At 51.1% G+C, this 22865-nt stretch overlaps 1 protein-coding gene across 1 annotated transcript; it reads right to left on the bottom strand.

Moving 5' to 3' along the window:
- Window positions 1–3570: 3570 nt before the first annotated feature.
- Window positions 3571–12396, bottom strand: MYL10 (myosin light chain 10). The gene is given in 8 exon segments (XM_039849042.1): window positions 3571–3800; window positions 4121–4169; window positions 6655–6733; window positions 10058–10162; window positions 11089–11164; window positions 11685–11777; window positions 12032–12142; window positions 12144–12396. Coding segments are annotated over 8 exon segments (816 nt in total). The 5' UTR covers window positions 12348–12396; the 3' UTR covers window positions 3571–3701.
- Window positions 12397–22865: the final 10469 nt, after the last annotated feature.

Raw genomic sequence — 22865 nt, 5'->3', positions numbered from 1 at the left:
CTCCTGCTCTAAGTGCTCAGGGTTGGTTCATGGCCTCTTCTTGTCCCACTACCTCTCTCCCTGTACAGGCTCAAACAGGCTCTGGCTCTTCATGCCACACCGGCCACTACTTCCCCTTAGCATCCACCTGCCTCCTGGACCTCACCACCTCACAACCAACAGCCCCCAAACCAAACAGCCTTTCTTCCCAGAGCCACATCTCTCAAGTTCTCTGCCCCAGGGCATCATGCCATCAGTCACCAAAGCCATGTCCCCTTTAAACCCATTATCTCCACCCTACTTTCTGACCATGCTGCCTTTTCTCTTTCCTTCCCTTCCTTCCTTTATTCCTTCTTTTCCCTCTTTCCTTCTTTCTTTCTTTTTCTTTTTCTTTTTCTTCCTCCCTTCCTATCAGTATATAACAGAAATATATAAAGGGCATTAATTGCATGAATCTTAATGGTACAGCCCAATCATCTTTCATATATGTTTATACTTGAGTACCCACCACCTAGATCAAGGCATAGAGCATTTCCAGCTCCCGTAAGGTTCTCTTATGGCCCTTTGCCCCAACTCCAGAAGTAACCATTATTCTGCCTTCTAACTCCATAAATTAGTTTTGCCTGGTTTTGAATTCCACAAACATGGAATCAAAAAGTACGTACTTTTAGACATGGAGATCAATGAACTAAAAATGAGAGTCCAAAAATCAACTCCTACATCTCCGATCCATTGATTTTTGACAAGGATGCCAAGACCATTCAATGGGAGAAAATAGTCTTATCAACAAATGGTACTGGAAGAACTGGATATCTACAGGCAGAGAATAAGTTGGACCCTTACCTCACAATCATATATATATATATATATATATATATATAAAAAAAAAACCTCAAGATGGCTCAAAGTCCTAAATTTGAAAGCTAAAATTATAAAACTCTTAGAAGACAAGCATAAAAGAATATTAAGTGAAAAGGCAACCCACAGAATGGGAGAAAATATTTGCAAACCATATATCTAAAAAGAGTCTAGTCTCTAGAGTATACAAAGAACTCTTACAATTTAACACCAAAAAAGACAAATTAAAAATGGGCAATGAACCCGAATAGACCTTTCTCCAAAGAAGATATACAAATGGTCAATAAGAACATGATAAGATGCTCAACATCATTAATCATTAGGGAATGCAAATCAAAACCAAAATGAGATATTACTTCACACCCGCAAGGACAGCTATAATTTAAACAAATGAAAGAAAGAAAGAGAGAGAGAGAGAGAGAGAGAGAGAGAAAAGAAAGAAAAGAAAAAGAAAGGAAGGAAGGAAGGAAGGAAGGAAGGAAGGAAGGAAGGAAGGAAGGAAGGAAGGAAGAAGGAAGGAAGGAAGAAAGAAAGAAAGGAAGAAAGAAAGAAAGAAAGAAAGAAAGAAAGAAAGAAAGAAAGAGAAAGAAAGAAAGAAAAGAAAGAAAGAAAGAAAGAAAGAAAGAAAGAAAGAAAGAAAGAAAGAAAGAAAGAAAGAAAGAAAGAAAGGAAGGAAGAAAGAAAGGAAGAAAGAATAAGAATAAGGATTGGTGAAAATGTGAAAGAGTGGAACCCTTGAACGTTGCTGGTGGGCATGTAAATGATGCAGTCACTTGGGAAAAGTGCTTTGAAAAGTAGTTTAGCAATTCCTGGAAAAGTTAAATACAGAGTTACTACACAACCCAGCAATTTCACTCCTAGGTATATGCCCAAGAGAATCAAAAAAGATGTTCACACAAAAACTTGTACATGAATGTTCATAGCACTGTTATTCATAAAAGCCAAAAAGTGGGAAAATACCAAATGTTCATCAAGAGTTGAATGGATAAATAAAATGCGGCATAGCCATACAATGGAATACTATACACCTATAAAATGGAATAAAGTATTACAACACAGATAAACCATGAAAACATTGTGCTAAGAAGCCACACACGAAAGGCCATGTATTTTCTGATTCCATTTATGCAAAATGTCTAGAATAAGCAAATCCATAGAAAAAGGAAGATTTGTTGTTGCCAGGGACCGGGTACAGGAAGAATGGGAAGTGACTTCTCATGAACTTCTTGGGCTAATGAAAATGTTCTAGATATAGGTAGATGGACATTTGATGGACATTTGTCTTATTTCCAATTTGAGACTCCTGTAAGTCTATAAATTTTACACATGTCTTTTGAAGAATACATGATGGACATTTCTGGACATTGCACAACTCTGTAAATGTACTTACTTCACTTTATGCCAAGGAATTATATACTTTAAAATGGTGAATTTTATGGTATGCGAATTATACCTCATTAAAAAAATTTTTTAAGTAAGCTCTTATAAAAATTTTTTAAATAAATGAAGCAAGCTCTCTTTTGTGTGTGTCTTCTTCCATGTTATGTAATATATGAGAGTGTGACCACGTTATCCTGTGTATCAGTAGTTTATTCTTATTGCTGTGTATTCCAATGCACGAACATATTATAATTTATTTATCAATTCTCCTCTTGATGGACATTTGTCTTATTTCCAATTCGAGACTCCTGTAAGTCTGTAAATTTTACACATATCTTTTGAAGAATACATGATGGACATTTCTGATGGTATACACCTAGGGGTAGGACTGACTGCTGGCTCAGGATATGTATATATTTTAACTTTAGTTGATACTTCCAAAGTGATTGGTCCTCTTTACACTCCTGCTACCAAAATGAAAGAGTTCTGTTGTTCCACGTCTTCAACAACACTTGATATTGTCAATCTTTTTAATTTTAGCCATGGTAAGCATATAGCTTATAAAAGTTTTCGTTTTTTCTTTTCCTTATGAGACACAAAGTTGAACATCTTTTCAGGTCTTTATTTGCCATTTGAATATCCTTTTTTGTCCCCTTCCTGGTTTGTTTGTTTGTTTGGGTTATCTTTTCATTATTGATGTGTAGAATTTTTTAAAACTATATGAGGGATGTGAGACTTTTGTCAAGATCTATTGTTGCCAATATCTTCTCTAGCCCTGTGCCTTGCCTTTTGGGGTTCTTTATGCTGTCTTTTGCTGAGCAGAAGTTTTTAATTTCGATGAAGTCCAGTTTATGCACTTTCATTTTATGGTTGGTGCCAAGTGCGTCCTGTGTAAGAATTCTTTGCTTACTCCTTAAACAGCCCTTGAATCCACCCCCTTCTCTCCACTTCCTTTGCCTCTGCCCAGATTCTAGCTTCCAGGCCTATCCTAAACTGATCCATTTGCTTCCCTACCATGTTCCCATCCCAATTCTTGTCCTCTTCACTGCATGATCTTCCCACCAAGGGACAAGACTGGTTCATCGCTGTGCCTCAGAACTGGCACTGGATCTGGCATGCACTAGGTGCTTAATAAAAACTTCATAAGTGATGGCAGTGTCCTGTGGCCCAGCTGGGGATCATTAAAACTGTCAATTAGTTCTAAACACTAGCTCATCAGGAACATTTGAGCTAAGCCAGGGAAGTAAAAAGTTTTGGAAAAACCAACAACATAGTAATGTTTAGCTTTCTCCCCAGCCAGAGCATTAATCAAGGAAACTCAGACTTTATTAGCATTATTTATTCTTGCTTCGTCCTTAAGCCACAGGGCCCCAGGGTGAGGGGAGCCTTTTTGTCACACACGTTGGCTGTAGGAGCTCCCTATCGGCGGCCCCCACACCCAGTGTTTGCTGCCTCTGGCTGTAGGGGAGGTTCATGATCTCCTTCTAGTCCTTCTCTTCACCATGCGTGATGATGTAGCACAGGTTTCTGTAGTCCAGGTTGCCACATACATCTGGCGGGAAAGCCGCAAACATCTGCTTGATCTGGAGAAGGGGCAGGGAGTCAGCCCGGACCAGGGCTGAATGGGGGCCAAAGCAGGGAGTCACCCAAGGGTGTCAGAGTCCACATAGAGGCATCGCAGAAGAGGGCACAGAGGCCAGGCCAGCAGGCCAAGGTCCCATAGCCACCCCCACCCCATCCTTCTTGTTATCATCCAAGGAGTCAAGGGAGACATCATCTCAGCATCTAAAGGAAAAAGATCTGGGTAGGATGGGGTGGGGGTGACTGCTGAGAAAGGCTGGACTATGCCTCAAAAGAAGACTCTTAGCAGCACTGAATGGCACCCTAAAAAGCCAGCACTTACCTCCTCCTCACTGAATCTGTCTGCCTGGGTCATGAGCTTCTCTTTGATGCTGCTCAAGGGAGAGAAAAAATCATGTTCACGGGAAGGACCACCTTGTGTGAGGACACGCAGATTCCAGGGTTGATGAGGGCAGGTGGGCTGAGGGGAGGAGTCCTGGCCCAGGAGGACACCAGTGGGAGCAGGGATGGGGATGGGGCTGGCTCTAGAGTCCACAAATAGCCATGTGGCCTTAACAGCCACTTCAGCCCTGAGCCTCAGTTTCTTCCTTTGTAATATGGACTTTCCTCTCTGCATTAGGCAAGAACCAAATGAAATGATCTTGGGACCCCAATGTAACCTCGGGGGCCACTCTAATGTTCCATCGTGCACTGATAATCAATCTCATGGTTACCGAGGGCATCCTCTCTGCTTTGGTTCTAGATGCATTGCTTTCCCAGCTTGTGATGGTTGCTGATGTCTGTAAAGTGCTCTATAGCATGCAAAGTGCTGACACTCAGCCCAGGGACAGGAAGGCCTGTTATCCAGGTATATGTCCTCCTGGGCCTGCCCTCAGAAGTGAGGGCCATCATCCCCCTTTACGAAGAAGGAAACTGAGGTTCCTTCTTTGTAAAGAAGAAGGAACCTGTGGTTTGCAGTGGCAGGGTGGGGCCTCTCCCCCTGGGTGGTCCAGAGCAGCTGCCCACTGGGGCCAGAGCTGCCTGGGCCTGGAGGAGTGGCAGGAGGTGGGGCAGGGCAACTGCATTTGAGGCTGCTGGGAGACTGTTGCCCTGGGAGCAGGAAAGGGGGCGGAGCATGGGCAGAGGGTTCTCAGGGGGAGTAGTGGGCAGGGTTGGGATCAGAGGCCTGAGCCAGGGCCCTGAGCACCCTGTCTCCTGTGGCGCCAGCAGCAGCAGGCCCCACTGAGGACCAACACACATTTTCCATTATTTATGTTACTGTAGGACAGTCACAGTTTCCAACTCTCCAAGCTGGGGACTTTCACAGACTCCGTTTTGTCCGGAGCCTCCTCTGTGGCCTGCCTGGCAGGCAGCCACGTCTTCCAGGTCCCATACCCTCGGGGTGGCACCTTTAATTCCCAAATCGAGTCCCCAAAGGGTTCCTCCTGGCTCTTGACTCCAGCTAGTGGGAGTGAAGGTGAATGGCAGCAGAGGGGTTGGTCCAGACCACTTCTAGAGGTGCCCCAGAGCTTCTCTTGGGTCTCTAAGATGGGGGTGGAAACCACAGACCCTGAGGGAGGGGTGAGGGAGAGGGCTGCAGCCTGGAGAAACCCTAATTACCCCCTCCACTACCTCTGGAGATTATGTGACTCACAGCTTTGGGGGGTGGGGGATGGTGAAAATGCTTGAGAGACAAGACAGACTCTCCCTCTTCCCTCTTCCCCGCTGCCCTCTCCCACTCCACCTCCATTAAGTGATGACTCTAATAGGCAGCAAAACTAGCCTCAAAGCCAAGGCCTAAAGCATCGCAGTAATTGGTCAGGAAACCTGTGCCTGAGGAAGAAATCCTGCCTGCCACAGGCCCAGCAAAGCCTTGGAGACTCTGAAGGGATGACCCAGGAATAGCTCAGAGGGTAGCTCAATGTCCCAGCCCCTGGGAAGCTGGTCACTGCCCTACCTGCCCCTGCTAACCACCCTTGGCTATCTGCCCTGTGCTCTCACTGGGCTGAGGCTCCCAGGTATAGCAGGAGTCACTGCCCCCATCTCTATCATGACAGCCCAGTGGCCCACTGGACAGCTGCCTACTGTCATCTCACTCTCTATGCATCCCTAGCTGAGCCAGTCCCTTCCCATGGCCCAGCCTCCATCCTCGCATCACTTCAAGCCCTGGATAACAGCTGGCCCATTTCTCTCTCCAGAAGCCTGGATCCCACTGGTGCTGGCCTCTGGTATTTCACTTACCCATCTACTCCCCTCCATCTCAATGGCCAAGGCCTATGTGGTGGCTGCAACTCTGTCATCCTCCTCCAGACTGGCCTCCTTGTTACCCCTACTTAACTCCTTTCCGGGCTCTTCTATGCTTCCAGGACAGAGCAAGGGTTCAGGGCCTGGTAAGTGGTTACCCCACACAGTCCTTCCCTGCCTCTCTGAACTCAGTCTCCCCCATCCCACGTGCACTTACACCCTCTAGCCGCAGCCCACTCCTCCTCACCAACCCTGCACATGCCAAGCCCTGGCCCTTCACTCACTATGTTCCTGCATCTGGCATGTTCACTGATCTAGCCTAGGCACCCTTAGTCATCCTTCAAAGATCGCCTCTACCCCAACCCCCCTCACCACTGGGGAAGCCCTCTCCTGGTGATCCCTTGGTGATCTTCCACACAGAAATGGGGACACTGAGACCCAGAGAGGGGAAGGGACATCAAGAGATGGCTGAGTTGGGCAGGGCAGTAGCCTTCTGGCTTCTGGATGGACACAGCTTGAGCTGACTAAGTTCTGGGCGTAGAGGAGATGCCACCCACGAGGACCCCACCCCAGCTCCTTCATCACCTGAGCCTTTGCGGAAAGAAAAACCAAAAGAAAGCAGAGGGAACTTACAAATCAGCCTTGATGAAACCTTTCCCTTCAGTGTCGAACACCCTGAAGGCATGGAGAATGGTCTCCTCTGGATCCGTGCCTAGAAGCAGCACACAGGGGCAGGGAGAGCGCCAGGATGAAGAGAACCAGCAGGGGCTGGGCAGGGGCTGGGGGCGGAGGGTCCCATGGCCCTGACAGAAGGCAATGACTTGGGGAGCTTCCTCCCCAACTTCTACTCCACTGTCAAGGCCAAATCCACTTGAAGCAAGAGAAGGGAGGTTTCCGGGAAACAAGAAATCATAGTAATAGTCAAGGGTACTGTATGTAGTTATGCACAATGTGACTCCGACTAAGCACTTATTATGTGCCTAACTCTCCTGATGATTGGCCTGATTTTATGAAGAAACTGAGGCTCTGAGAGGTTAAGTGACTTGTCTGAGTTCTCACGGCTGATGCTGCCACATGATTAGTGAGTTGGGGCTGGCAACTCTGGGGCTTTCTCGTTATCCAAGGTGTGCATGAAAGGTAGAAGAGAAAGAGCACTGCACTGGGAGGCCAAAGGCTGGGCTTCAGGCAGTGGCATTGGAGGGGTCTGCAGGATTGTCCCAGCCAGAGGTGGGGCAGATGGGCCAACAGGCTGTGGGGTGGGGGCAGCGGAGGGGGGCAGTGGGGAGAAGTAATTCTGGTTTGATCACTTCTATAGCACAGGTTATGAAAAGATGTCGTTAGAAGAAACAGCTCTGTTTCCACAATGAAATTGAATCTCCAACCCCCTGGTTGTACAGATGGGGAAATCGAGAAAAAAAGGGTCTCATCCAAGGCCTCTCAGACTGTGTGAACAACAGCAGATGACCTGGTGACCCGTACATAGTACTCCTTCCCCTCTGTCACACTGCCCCCCACCACTCATTGTGGACCAGGAGTTGGCCCCTTCCTTCTTTAAGGCTCAGCTATGTCATCGGTGAAATGGAGACAAAGGTGCTGTTTGCTGCCCACCTCCCAGGATCAGTTAAGATAATATATTGTTAATGGTAAAGATCTGGACAAACATTATTCAAACACATCTGAGTCCTCTGTGCCAAGTTCCATCCTGCAGTTTCACCATTTTATCCCATGAAACTCTCAGAACACTGCACGTGGTAGTTATTGATGTTCCCAGTTTGTCAAAGAGAAAATTGAGGGCCTGAGAGGCTCTATTGTTTGCCTGAGGTCCCCACTAATAAGGGGAAGATGGGGTTTGAAGCCAACTCTCTGGGGCTCCAGAGCACCTGCTTGTTCTGCCACTCTATGTCTTCCCCATGAGACTGGGTCAGAGTTAGTGGCATCTCCCTCATCAGACTGAGAATTCATGTAAGACAAGATGCTGTCTAGGTCATCTGACCCTAGTGATGAAGCTGGCCCAGAGTGATCAAGCCTGGCACAGTGCTGGCCCCGCAGCCAATCTGCTCTGTGTATTGTGAACCTCATCAAATGGGTGCAGAGGGGCTACATCCATCCTTCCACTGTGGGGAATCTCATGATATGTGTCCTCGTCTCAATTAGAGAGATAAGACAGTGCTGCCCTAGGCCTGGCTCTTATGCCAACAGCTGGTTGAGCATGCCAGCTCAGCCAAGTTTGCGTGACATGTTCAGCTGGAGCCCCAGTCCCAGTGCCGCTGTAAAAAATGAGAAAAAGCTGCAGCCCTAGGCCCCCACCTGGCCCTGGGTCATAGCTCTTAGCTCAGCCACAGACCTACATGAGCTTCGGGTCTCACTGGGTCATTGGTTGGAGTCACATGTGCCTTTCCCTGGGAGCATACTCCCACCCCATGTCCCTGGGCTTCTGAGCTCTTCCCGTAAATAACCCCTAATGGCTGCCTGGAGGTAGGCCCAATGGCACTCGTGAGTTAGCCCACAGCCTGTGCCCTCTCCTGCCCTCAGTTTCCTAGTCTCTAAGACAGGAGGGCGGGGCTGTTCAGTCATAGGTCAATTGTTGGCCTCCTTCTAATCTGGGATCAGACAGGGCGTTGTGTGTGGGGCTATTGTAATTGCTAGCAGGTCAAAACTCAAGAGAATATTTGATTTTTTACCAAATAAGATCTGTGTTGTTAGGTAGGATCATCCCCATAGTGGATTGAATCATGGCTCCCAAAAGATATATCAATGTCCTCATCCCCAAAACAGGGAAATGTCACCTTACTTGGAAATAAAAAGGCCTTTGCAGATGTAAAGAAAGGACCTTGAGATGGGGAAATGATCCTGAATTTCCAGGTGGATCCTAAATCTTATGACAAGCATCCTTTCAAGAGTGAAGCAGAAGGAGACAGACAGAAGATGGTGGGGGTTGGGGGGGATGGGCAGTGGACCACGAAGGCAGAGATGAGAGCAATGCAGCCACCAGAAGCTGGAAGAGGCAAAGAATGGGTTGTCCTCTGGAGCCTCTGAGGGATCAGGACCCGACAGATTTCTGACTCTGGGCTCCAGAGCTGAGAGAATGAATACATGGCCAATTTTTTGAGCCGTCAAGTTTGTGGACATTTGTTACGGTAGCCTTGGGAAACTAACATAATGCCATTTTACAGACAAAAAACTGAGATTCAAAGAGCAGACAAACCTTGCCTAAGGCGACCCTGGGGGTCAGTGGGAGGCTAGGTGTTGAACCCAGGTCTAGCTAATGCAGGGAGAGCATCAGGCAGGGGAACCCTGGGAATGGGGGGCTACAAGGCCCACTTCCCATGTCAGCCGCACCTCAAGCTGAGCCTTCCCTCTGACCATGGAACCCTTGAGCCCAAGGGATGTCACTAAGGGACAGGGGGCAGCTCCCCACAGCCCAGAGAGAAAAGGACGAAAATGCTCTGGCCCGAGCCCCACCCCGAGCCCCATCCCAAGCCCCAGGCCTGATGCTGTGTCTCAGGACTTGCAATGGTTAGAGCCAGGAGTCGGGGTTAGGTTCTATCTCCACGACTTTGATGCTGGAACACCTGGGGCAGGTGTGGTGATCCCTCTGAGCCCAAGTTTCCTCACTTGTGAATGAGGCCCCTCCATTCTTTCCCTGGGGGGCTGCACTGGGGTCTGCCACAAGAACTTCCAGAATGCCCTCCCCTCACCCCTGTACCCGCTCCTGCTGTCACAGTGAGTGGTGATGTAGAGCAGGCAAGTTGAACCCAAGGGTAGGGAGGTGGGGCTGGAGCAGTGTCCTGATGGTGGGTAAATTGCCTTGCTGGGCTCCTCACAGCCCTACAAGGCAGGGTTACTACAGTTACCCCTACTCTGTGGTGTAGAGGTGGTGGAAACTGAGGCAGGGCTGGGAAGGTGTGTGCTCCCAGGAGGGACGCCATGCTCCCAGTTGGGGTGTGCATCAGTGTTGGACACATCTGTGCACAGGGACCACCTGCCCACACCCACTCACCCCTCCCTCCTCAGGGCCACCTGGAGTCTCACTCACCCTTCAGCTTCTCCCCAAACATGGTCAGGAAGACGGTGAAGTTGATGGGCCCGGGGGCCTCTTTCACCATGGCCTCCAGCTCCTCATTCTTCACATTGATGCGGCCTGAAGGAGGCGAGAAGTGGGGACACCCAGGAGCACAATGAATGTCAGAAGGAACCCTGCACTCAGGCACCCCGGAAGAACAGGGTGCAGAACTATGGCGCATCCTGCAGAGTCTCCCAGCTCTACCATTCACCCACCCTCACCTCAGCCCTAAGGCCCCACCCACATGCTGGGGGACCTCAGGCGGTGGGTACGTTCAGCTTTAGTCAGCACTGGGCTGCCCCTGGCCTCACTGCCACCACCTCAGCTTCCCTGGAAAGGAGAGCAAGTTGTCTGTCATCCTCATTTTACAGCTGAGGATACTGAGGCCCAAAGAAACTGAAGCTGAGGTACATAGAGGCAAGAAGACCTGGGTCTCAGGCTCATGTGCCCCAGGAGGGGCAACAGTCTGCCTGGCAGTGGGGACTCTGGGATTCCTTATGGTCCCAGGAGACAACCAGATCTCTAGAAGTTCAAAGCTCAGTTCAGACATGACTTAGTTTACCCCATTCCTCCAACCTCAGCCCTTACCATCACCCAGCCCCTCTTCAGGCTCACTCCTTGGGCCTTAGAGAGTACAAAAGGCTTCCCTGGCAGCCAAAGCCCAGCATCCCTGAGAGCGGCACACATCTCCAGCTTCCTCCACACCTGCAGCATCTCTCGACCCCTCACCCTACCCTGGCCTCCCACCCCAGACCTTTGCACAGGCCATTTCTGCACCTGAAATGCCCTCCCCACTTCCCTGGGGAAGTCTCTTCTCATACCTAGAAACACTTTCAGACCTTCCAGGCAGTGGCTGCCCACTCCCTGCACCCTCAAATAGCACATGAGCCCCTCACACCCGCTGTGCCTACTGCCCTGGCTGCCCCCAGTCGCTCTCTCTTTCTGGATGGTCTGGGCTCGGCTCCACCCCAGGTCCCAAGACTCTCTGGCTGCTGATTACCCACCCAGGGCAGCAAAAGTGTCCCTCAGATCCTCCTTGTCGATGAAGCCATCCCGGTTCTGGTCCATGATGGTGAAGGCCTGGCAGAGACACAGGCACTGAGCAGGCATCTACCTATCCGCCAAAGCCCAGCTTCCCTCCCCAGAAACAAACCCCCTACCCAAGGGATTGTCCTCCTGCAAACTGCTGCCAGGCTGCCTCAATGCAAGCCCCTCTGGTCATCTGGTTACATAGCTCAGCATGACACCAGCATGAGAGTGATGGCCAACTTGCACTAAGCTCCAACTGTGCACCAGCATGCTGGCAGGGCTCCGTGTCCACCCTTCATTTCATGCTCACAGCAATCCCCTTTTACAGAGAGGAAAACTGAGGCTCAGAGAGAGAAAGAACTTGCCCAAGGTCACTCAGCAAGCAAAGGCTCAGGTAGAGAGGGGTTGGGACTGCTCAAGCACAGCAGTCACATCTGCAGATTTTGAAGCACAGCATGGTGGTCACTAAGAATTGTGGCATCATTGCCCCCCAGGGACTAAAGGTTGACACCACACCTTCCCATGCACATTACATGAATCTTTCCAATGCCCCCAGGGGGCACTGACCAACCTCTTTAAACTCCTGGATCTGAGACTGATCAAACATGGAGAAGACGTTGGAGATGGCTCCACCTTCTGTTCTTTTCCGGGCTCTTCTTGGTGCCTGTGAGGTACCAGGTGAGGCCTTGCAGAAGTCCCTTTCTTGGGAGGTCAGCTATTTACCATGCTCCCAACCCTCATGCCTCATCTCCCACCGTGTCACCATCCTGAATGACATGCCCACCACACTCCAGCCCACAGCAGACAGACAGACAGAGCTCCTAATGAAGCCTTGCAGATAAGCAGGGTGGTTTCCCAGCCCATGGCAAGAAGCCTGCAGAGCGCCCACCCCACGGGGCCAGACAGCTGCTTCCTGACCTGGGCCCCCGCGCTCCGGAAGGCAGGTTGTCTACGCCCAGGCTGTGAAGCAGAGAGGGGCATCTTTTCTAGCATCAGACTCCAAATGAGACCCACCTCCGCTCCTGCCATCTTCCCCAGTGTTCTTAGGATAATACCTGATCTCAACCCTGCAAGGTCTATCCTTTTTCCTTCTCCCAGAGCTTCTACCTCCACCCACCTCGGTCCCCCACTCTGCCCTAAACATGCTTTGAGCTTCCTTTTCTCCCAACATTTGCTCCTGCCATTTCCACCATCTAGAATGCCTTCCCTGCCTTCCATCTGGTAGAATCCTCATCCCCTAGGCTCAACTACTCTGCCACCTCTTCTGAAAAGACTTCCTTGACCCCCAGGCCGATTTAGAGCTCCCTGATTCTTCCCTGCCCACCAGTCCAGGGCAGCCACACCCTGTAGCACGCATCCCACACTGTCCTGACATATCTCTGTGTCTGTCCACGTCTGAGGTCCCCTACCCAACCCAGGGCCTGGCTCAGAGTGAAGATCAGTTTGGAAATAGCTGCCCAAAGCTCAAGATGAATCCCCAAACAGGTGGAGCAGGTGACCACCATCCACATGGAATAATTCCAGGGTCTCTGGTCAGGCTTCCTGCTCCCATATGTTTCTTTCGGGATGTCATGGTAACTGGGAGGCCACTACTGGGCATTCGCTGAAACCTCTCAGGGGATCTTTTCCTCAGCAGCCATCACTAGGCCCCCATATGCAAGGAGTCCCTGAACTGGCTCAGAGAGGTAGAACAGACCCAGGCTTCCTGCTCCTATCTTCTCTCAGCTTCTGCCTCCACCTCAGCCTACATCACCCTCCTTCCAAACCCTGTCTACCCATTCCCAGAACATGGGCTTCCTGTGCACCCCCCACCCAGTGCCTGTGTGGTCTCCCCTCCCCCCAGCTCACTCTTGTCCCACCACCCAACTTCCCCCACCCCTGCACTCGCCCCATTTCCCTCTGGCGCCTGGGCTCACTTCAGGAACAGCAGCACCCGGCTGACTTATAATTAGCTTTTACTGGGTGCTTTGTCTCCACTAATCCTTTGAAAGGGGGCTGGCAGGGCAGCCAGGACATTATGATGCAGTAAAACCTCTGTAATATTTATAAATCCCTTTAGACATCATAAAGCAAAGAACCTCCGTGCAGAGTTTATCTCACATAATTACATATACATTTCTCTCTGATTAATAAACACGATCACTTCCATCTGTGGGGTATTCTGCCTTTTCTTTCCTCAGACCTGCCCTCGCCCTTGCCCTTGGCCTTGGCGTCACCCATTCCTGCCTCACGCTAGTCTTCCACAACCATCTTGTGAAACATTGCCTTACGGTGTACTGTCTGCCAGGCCCTGTTCCGGAACCTCAAAAGGGAGGACTGCACAGGGGGAAACTGAGGCCTAGGGCCCTGACCAGCTATCTGATCTCCTAGCCAGGACCCTTTGCAACCCAATCATCTTGGAAATTCCCTTTTCTAATGTCCCTCTAAAAAAGAGTCCCGGAAACGATCGCCTCAGGGCAGAAGGAGGTTGCCCAGACCTGAGTTCTAATCCTGACTTTGCTGCTCACAGCCCCTGTGATGTTAAGAAAATCAGTTGCAGGTTGCGAGCCTCAGTTTCTCCCTTTTGTACCTATCTCAAGGCATCAGGACACTTATTAAGTACTTGCTGACCCCCAGCCAGGCTCCGTGCCCAGACTTGGGGACCCAGAGCTGAATTAGGCCCTCCTTGTCCCCAAGGAGCTCACATGGAAGAAAGGACAGGTGCTGAGAACACAGAGAAGGCCCTCTAGCACTGGGGCACTCAAGGCACACCTCCCAGGGGATGTTGTTTCTGAGCTAGAGTTTGACAGCCGAGTCAGAGTTCTCAGGCCAAGAGGGACTGATGAGGATGTGAGACTGGCCTGAAAGAATAGCGTCCTTGAGAGCCCACAGGGCCTGGAGGACAGGGGCAAGGGGAAGGCAGCAGGACAGGCTCCACACAGCCTGAAGCCAGGGCCCCATGCCAGGCTCCTTAGGACCCAGGCTGTCCTGGAATCCCAACCTGGCCTTCACAGGAGCCATGTCCTCTTCTCATGAGCAGAACTCCACTCTGCCATGAAAAGTCCAAGCCTGGCCCACTCTGGTTCCCTCCATCCTCCTCTTCCTCATCACCCCCTTCTCCTCAGCAGCCCTACCCAGTGCAAGAAAATCAACCCAAATCAGGACCCACATGGATGGACCAGCCACCCTTTAAGGGCCACCCAGGATGAGTCAGGTACAGGCATGACACCAAGGGTGAAAAAAAGGTCAGGACCAGGGATATCAGGTCAAGGGTGAGGATGTCAGCAAGGGGAGCAAGGTCAAGGTCAAGGTGAGTTCAAGCAATGCAGTGAAGGTCGGAATTACAAATGAAGTCAAGGTCACAGGATGGGGTCAGGGTCAGGAGGCAGGGTAGCCCCAGCCTACCATGGTGTGGAGTGCTTCCTTGTGCTGTAGCAGGCCTGGGGCAGCTAAGAGATGGGTCTTTAAATAGTGTTCCAAGTCTGGACAACAGTTTGGAAGGTGACAAAGGACAGGATGGGGATCTCCCTGCCAGACACCTGTCTGGGCCATTCGGAGCGGGTGGGGTTGTGGGATCCAGAGACAATCCAAGCCACGAAGATCTCCACCAGCTCTGGGGCAGCTGACTCTCTGTAGCCAAAGGACCAAGGCCCAGGAAGGGGTTCTTGGCAAAGGACACACAGTAAGGGTAGGCCTGGAACCAGCTGAGAAGACTTGGCCTTGGGCCATGCAAGGTCAGCAGAGCTCCCAAGGCAGGGCCGCCCATACTAGCTGGGGAAATTCAGGGCTACAATGTGGTCTGATCCCTCAAGCTGTGTGACTTTAAGTGGGACACCATCTTCCAGAAGGCTCAGTCCTCTCATATAAAAGCACAGAGCACACGACACTCCCTAGTCAGCTCATGGAGAGGGTTTCTGCATCAGCCTGGCCCACAAAGGGCTACTGCCCTGTGGTGTGAGTGCCACCATTACCTACCCCAGCCCAGCCTTCTCAGGGCATTGGAAATAATCAGGGACTTAAAAAGCAGAGACAACAACAACAACGACAACAACAACCAATGGAGGTGACTCTGATGAAGGAGAATTGAAAAATCAGATCTTCGTTCTACTCTGGCCACAACACGTGTCCGGACATGGCCCAGCACAAAAATTCTCTAGCACCTGTGCCAAGCTGAGTCTGCACCTGCCCCTCGTAGGCCTCCCATGTGTCCAGTGCAGCACGGCTGCCCCATCTGTCCAGCCAAGTCGGCCCCCGTGTGGGGCCCAACACATCTGATCAGCTGCCAGGGCCGGCAGCGCTGGGCTCAGGCAGTGAGCCCACCAGTCCCTAGGCACAGGACAGCTTAACTGTCCCCGGAGCTGGCCTTAGGCCTCCAAACCCTGATATGATTGATCCTCTGCCTTGTGGGAGAGAATGTGATAATGATGAGAAGCAACGTAGGTAATATTTATAAAACACAGAAGGTCAGACTATGTTCTAAAACATATGTCTTCACAGTCAATCCTTACGCCATTTTCCAGGTGAAGAACCTAAGGCACACATGGGTCCCCAAGGCTGAGAAGTGGTGGTGCCAGGATGAGAATTCTCTTTCTAGTGGTTCTGCCCATCCCAGTGCTCCCCTCCCTGGGCCTCCCTGGACTGGCTGACTGTGGCCAGCCTCTCTGACCTCCCTGAGACCGATGATGGAACTCTTCACTCTGAGCTGGAGCCAGACCACCATGCTGTACCCTGGCAGAGACCAACCACAGGCTCCACCCAGGCCCTGGATAGGGTGAAGGGAAACTGACTCCGGGGTCAGGGGCCTGGATTTCAGTCCCAGCCCCACCTCGACTTGCTTCAGGAATCAGGCTGTGTGAACAAGGCAGGTGCCCGTCCCTTCTGGGCCTATTTGGAAGAGCAGGTGGCCACGTTCTGCACCAGCCCTGGAGAGAAGCCTTTCCCTGCCCGATCCATGAACTTGGCTGGGAGGGGCCTCCTGGCTCTGAGCTTGCTGAGCAAAAGAGGTGATACCATCCGGTCCTGCTTCCTGCTGGCCAAAGGCCTCTTCATGCAAGGGCTGGATGCCCCTAAGCTCCTGCTTCCAGGATCACTGCCCAGGACCACAGAGGGGCTCCTGAGGGCCCAGGGTGGCCCAGAGCTGGCCAGCCTGTGGGAAGGGGGAGGAAGGGAAATGCAGAGGGAATCACGGTGAGATGGGGTGAGTCACAACAGAGTTCACAAGTGCTTGGCAAATTAGTCCTGACAGTTTCCTGCCCTGGCCTCCTTCTCCTTCATATTATGAAAGCAGGAAGGCAGGAAGAGCTGTTCATAAATCTGGTGGAGCCCGTGGAACTCCTCGTGGAGAGAGAGAGGGTTGGGAAACATTCGTCCCTGAGGTGCAGAGGTTGGGAGTCTGGGGAGCATGCAACAACCGTAATAAGGGGAAGCTCTGAGCTCTGCCCTCACTGTGGGACCCTTGCTCAGCAACACACAGATCCTGAGTTTCTGCATCTGAGAAATGGTGCCAGCGACCCAGCAACCCTGGCCCAGTGCTGTGGGAAAGAGGTGGGCACTGAAGTCATTGCCAGGGTTTGGATGGCAGACCCCCCACATGGATGGAATCCTTGATGAAACCTCACTGCCAAAGTCCCACTCAGCTGGGCGGGTCTGTGGTGAATCTGTTGCCATTGCTGGATCATATTATTTGGCTCAGCTGACTACTTCACCAAACTGACTGCTGTGACAGCCAGTTCTTGGGTCAGAGAGACCCCTGAGGGGTCTGTGCACCCAGCCAGGGGCCTCTAGGAGCAAGTGGCTCCAGAACTGAAATTCTGGGTTGGCTTCAGCAAGTCAGAGGAGTACGTAGCCCCTTATGAAGAACATCTCACTTTCTTGAGGGCAACCTGAGGTCCCTGGGGCGACCAAGCCCAGAAGGAAACTCGAAAGAGACCAATTGCCTTAGGATTCAGCCGCACCCCATGCCGGGTGACCGCTGTCACCCAGAACACTTGAGAACAAGCTGGGGCAGTTTACTTACCCTGTCACCCCTCACTCCTAACCTCTTGTCACTAACTTCTCATGGTCAGCAGGCTGTCTCCTGCCCTCCCAGGCCCACAGCCCTTGGTCCCTTTCCTGGCCAGCCACCACCTTGACTTCCATTGTTTACAAATACTTTCTTCAGTCTCCTTCCTCAAAGCCTTTGCTCACATCACATGCTCCCTTCCCTCCCCTCTTCTACTGGAATCACTGTCTCTCTCTCATCTCCACTCTGCAGAGCCAAGACCACCTGCTTTTCCCTTGGCCTTGGGCCTTACCACCATAGCCCCACCTAGAGCCCTCCAACTACCTGACCTCTAGGAGCACAGGGAAGAATCCATCGGCCCTCTGAATCCAACCCTGCTAGATCTGAGTGTCCTTTGCCACCTCCCCATCAAGTGGTCCTTGCTTGCATATCATCTTTAATGGGGAGCTCACCACTTTTCAAACAAAAGCAAATCAGATAGGCAACTGAGTTGCCAATTAGGTATTCTGGGGGACTAAGAACTCATCCTTGACAATCTGTGGGGTTGAACCATTTTAGTAACCCAGTCAGACAATGTATGCTTTTATTCATTCATTCATCAAATATTTATTGAGTACTTATCGAGTGCTGGGCACTGCAGATACAGTGGTGAACAAAAGACTGAGAGGACCCAGATGGAAAGTACTATTACTCGCTCAGAGGGGACATTATGGGCTGGGGTCCAGCAAACCAAGCCTTGAAGGATGAACAGGACACAACAGGAATTGTCGTTGCTCTGGGAAAGGAGCAGGTGAATGTGTAAAATGTTCCAGGGCGCCCACATTGCTGCTCGGAGATGCAGGTGCATAATGCGAGGGACCAGCGTCAGGCAGAAGAAGGGCACAGAGGCAAAAGGGCTGCTCCAAAGTGGCATCTAAACCACTGAGAGGTGACTTCAAAGGTCCACACAGGACCCAGCAACGGGTTCCCAGATCTGGCTTGGAGGCGTCTCTTCTCCTGGTTTAGGGTGACTCGGCTGGCTGGGCAGATGAACTCTGCCCTTTCTCTTCCTCCAGCCATTAAAACCGCAGCTATTTTTACAGCAGGATGCTGTGGCCACAGGCCCCTTGAACAGGGGGCCTCTCTCGTGCTTCTGCAGAACAAACGCATTCGCCAGCCCTCTCAGCCACAGCTATAAAACAGGCAGGATGCATTCCGGGCGACATTATTAGCTTTAAAGGCTTCCTTGTCTTTTCTAAGTGGCTCCAAATTAGAGGAAGGCTCCAGACAGGGGCAGGCCTGAGGAGGAGGGGACACCAGGGAGTTTGGGAAAAGAAAGACCTCCCCCTAATTGTCCTCAAAATCTCAGTCATCCCATCTGGTAATTAGAGAGTTGATGGATGGGTAAGGCAATTTCCTTTGGGGTAAGAGGGAAAAAAATGCTAATTGGCTCTAAGTCCGGGTTCCGCCTGAAATATTAATTGCAGGGGTGTAGGCTGCTCTGACCTGACCCAGACTCTTGTACTGGTCACTTGGGGGTGGGGTTTGCCTCAACCACCGGCAGGGAGGCTACTGTGCCAGCAGCACATGTTGAATGTCTCTTGACTCAATGCCAGATTCGTTTGTCTGGATTCTGGGTGAGGAAGGTGGGCCTCAGGGAGCATGCAACTCCCTGGTAGTAGGGCCCTGTCTCCCAAGGCTTATTTGGGTAGTCTTCCAGGGGGAGGGGACCTGCTCCTTCACCCAATCTCTGATTGCATTACTGAGGAAGTAACAGAAAGACAGGAGATGGTGAGAAGCAGGTATAAGAACCCAGACCTCCTGAGCCCTGGCTTGACTCCCCATTCCTGATCCCTGAGGAAGATCCTTCCCACATGCTCAAATTGCCTTCCTCAGATATGAGTGGCTACAGTGGTGGACAGGGTGGTCTGGTGACCAGGCCACAGCCAAGAGGACCCAGACGTCCAAGGGTCCAGAGCTCTCTGTGCAGTATCACTTCCCAGAGAGCTTTGGTGACTTGTCCCTCAGCCACAGGGGCCACAAGGCAGGTCGGACCTAGCACTAGCTTGAGCTGAGGAGTTGCAGGGACTCAGAGCAGTACAGGAGCAACCTAGGGATTGTAGTTCGCAGTCAGCTCAACTCAGACGTGTGATTGTAAGAGTGAATGTATTCTTGGGTTGCATTAATAGAGGTCTAGATCCTCAATCCAGGGAGGTAACAATACTACCTTCCACTGACCTATGCAAGCAACAGAAACTTTATGCTTCATCCTAGTACTGTGCTTCAGAGGGAGGACTTTTTGGAGGGTAGTAGTATTTAGTCACATGAATTATGCCTGAGAGGCTGAGAGGCTCAGCGAGGGGAGCATAATTGAGGCAGTTGTGTTAGTTTATCGGCCAGGCCAGGGACTGTTTACCCACCCAAATGAGACCAGCACTCAGCTCTACAGCTGCCATCTTCCATCTCCCCAGTGTTCACAGCCAGGCTCATAGTCCTCTCCAAGCTCAGCCCCTTGGGAAGAACTTTCCTTCCATTACTCCACTTAAATACAACTGTTTGGGTTATTAGCTATTGCTGCATAATGAATCACAAAATACAGTGGTGCTTTCACGGATTCTGTGGGTCAGAAAAATTCAGAAGAGGCACAGCGAGGACAGCTTGTCTCTACTTCATAACATCTGAGACTTCAGCTGAGAAGATTCTAAGGCTGGAGTGGCTGGACGGTTAGTGCTGGAATCATCTGAAGACTTGACCATTCCTGCATTAGGTGTCTGGGCTGGGAAGACTCCAAGTTAAGAACTTACCAAAGCACTTATTGTGGCGTCTCCATAGGACTTGGACTTCCTCACAGCATGGTGGCCCCATAGTAATCAGATTTCTAACATGCTTGTTCAGGGTCTCAGCACCAATTTCCCAGCAAATAAGGTGAAAGTTCCTTGGCTTCTTGTGACTTAAGCTCAGAAGTCACATGGTGTTACTCCTACTCTACTCTTTTAGATCAAAGTAGTCACTAGAGCCTGCCCAACCCAGGTGGAAGGAGAGGTGATATAGAGCCCCTCCCCCCATCTCAAAGAATTTGCAGACACACAACTGCCACTCCCACCCAGCCTGGCTCAGGACACTCAAAAAGTGGTCTATGGTCACAGACCTGGTAGATAGGGGAAGCAGAATTGGAACCTAGGCCTGAGGACCTCTGTCCCACAGCTGAATATGTGGCAGGTGGTTACTCTCTCCACAGCCAAGAAGTCCTGAGTTAGAAAGGGTCCAGGGCAAGGACAGAGGTCGGGCCCCCTTTTCCTGCTGAGAACAACCTCAAGGGTAGACGCAACCTCATCCTATGCCAGCCCTTCCACTTGGCCTGGGCCCGGACATCGCCCTGTGTATCTCAGTGTCCGCATCTGCCCTCCCCATGCTGCCTCTTCCTACCTCACTCTCTGCGGCAGCTGTGGAAATTAAGGCTCAGAATGGTTCAGGGGTGTTAGGCCAGCAGTTTTACCACCTTCCAGCTGGCTCCAGCCCCTTGCTCCTTCTGTTGTATCAGACCCCTGTTTTCCACAAGCGGGACGATGGGAGTCGGGCTCGGGTACATGCATCCCCCCAAACCTCACTGGGCATTTCTGTGCGGGCTCAGAGCAGAAGAGAACTCTGGGGTAGGAAGAGTCTAGGAGGTCAGCCTGGAGGAGGGGAGAAGGGACAAGCAGAGCTATAAAAGATGGTGGGGCCAGGCCCCCTGGTTTACAAAGTGCATCCTTTTCCTTCCCCCAAGACAGGCAGACCTTATCTCATTGGACAGCTGAGGAAACTGAGGCCTGGAGTGAGGAAGGGCTGGTTTAAGGTGCCACTGGAAGACTTATAACCCATCCTCAAAAGGATACCTGAGAGCTGAGCCGGAGGGCAGGGTGGGGGGGGGGCAGGGGGAGAGGTCCAGATGGGCCGTCCCCTGAGAGTTGGGACGTCCTGCACCAGACGGTGGGTTAAGTGGTGCTTAGACTTGGGGCCCTCCCAGGGACCTGGAAGCTGCCAAGTGGGCCCAATTTGCTGTGCTAATGTGTGCTTTCGGCTGCTTGAAGCTTCCTCACACCCTCTCCTGTGAGCCAGGCCAGCAGCAACAAAAGAAACTATAATTATGTCAAGCCACACCCTGTTGCCCTCGCCTAGCAATTAGCCAGGTTGCCCAGCATCCAGCAGCTTCCACTCCAGTTTGGCTCGGAGTGGGGTCAATCAGAAGCTGGGATGGGTGGTGAATCACTTTTTAAACTCCCCTCATGCTCCACCCCCTCCCAGAAATGAGCCTGCAGACAGGGTTCCCTTTCCTAGCTGGTCACCCATGGTCCCAGCAGGATCTCAACCACCTTCCAAGGGAGATCACTGAGCCAGGAACCCCAGCTACCCACCAGGCCAGGTGCCCTTGGGAAGGGGAGCAATGGAGAGCAGAACTCTCCCTGGGTGGCATCCCTCCCAGTGCCCAGATCTGTGGGTTGATCTGTAGGGGAACAGGCAATACACCCACAGTCTGCTCCCCAGGAGACTCTTGGAGCTATGGAAAGACTAGAGCATGAACTTGGAATCAGATAGATTTGGATTCGAGTCCTGCTGGGCCTGACTACTCTGTGACCTCACATATATCACTTAATTTTCCTCAAGGTCTCCATTTCTTCACCTGTAACATGGATTTGGTCGTATTCCCTTCATAGTTTATGAGGATTAAGGTGTTGTGATTGGTGCTTGTAAACTGTGGCTATAAACTCTGTCTGATTATTGGCAGAGGATATGGCTGTCATGACAAGGTCTCCCTCAGTTTCAAGACTGTATGGCCTAATCCTCCTTGGGTCCAGCAATATGTGCCAGCCGTTATGTCACTGTACTTCCAGAAGGTGAATTCCCAGGGAACGCTTCACCCCAGAATGGGCCTGTACCTGAGCCTCAAGCACTGCACCTAATAATCATCATCAGACACTCTACCATCAATGTTTGTGGATTGTTTTCAGTTGGTTCCTTCCACAAAGGCTGGCTCGCCCACTCAAGCCTGGTCCTGCACCTGCCTCTGTTCAAGAATCAGATTAGCTTTGGATTTGTCCAGTTGTGTGAAAACTCTTCATTGGTACCTCTGGTAAGACCAAGGAAGTGGCAACAACTTAGACTGAATGGAGCACGGGTATACCAGGGAGGTTGGTGGGTTGGGAAATGGGATCAGGGTGTGTGTGCGTGTGCAATTTTCTAGAACAGGAGTCCCCAACCGGTACTGGTCTGTGGCCTGTTAGGAATGGGGCCTCACAGCAAGAGGCGAGCGTCAGGAAAGCAAGCATAGCTTCATCTGTATTTGCAGCACTCCCCAGCACCAGCATCACGGCCTCAGATTATCAGGCATTAGATTCTCATTGGTGCCAAAAAGGTTGGGGACCACTGCTCTAGAGCCTGGCCTACGGTGGAAATGATTACCTCTGTAGTTGAGCAGTGTACAACCTGAATGGTTATACATGGCAGCCCTCCAAGACACAGATTCTCAACTCCTTCCCTCAACCAACTATGATACATGTCCTGGAGGCACAGGACCAGCCACCCAGCTGACCTCTCCTGTGGGACTGTAATCCCAGAAGGACAACGTTCTCTGTGAAGTAGGGAAAGGATTCCTCTTTGTTCCCCCTCTCTCTTCTGAGTGGGTACTATCCTAGAGTTCTGAGTACAGTTCTGGGCCCACTTTGGGAGAAAAACAGGAACACTGAAGGAGATATTTCAGGAACTTGGAAGATGGTGAAGACCAAGAACATTGTCCTGTTGCAGGAAACAACACCC

This window comes from Pteropus medius, unplaced genomic scaffold (assembly GCF_902729225.1).
Source record: "Pteropus medius unplaced genomic scaffold, Ma_sr-lr_union100, whole genome shotgun sequence".
Taxonomy (NCBI): domain Eukaryota; kingdom Metazoa; phylum Chordata; class Mammalia; order Chiroptera; family Pteropodidae; genus Pteropus; species Pteropus medius.
Note: the sequence above shows the minus strand (reverse complement) of the source record. Positions and strands in the feature narration are given on the sequence as shown.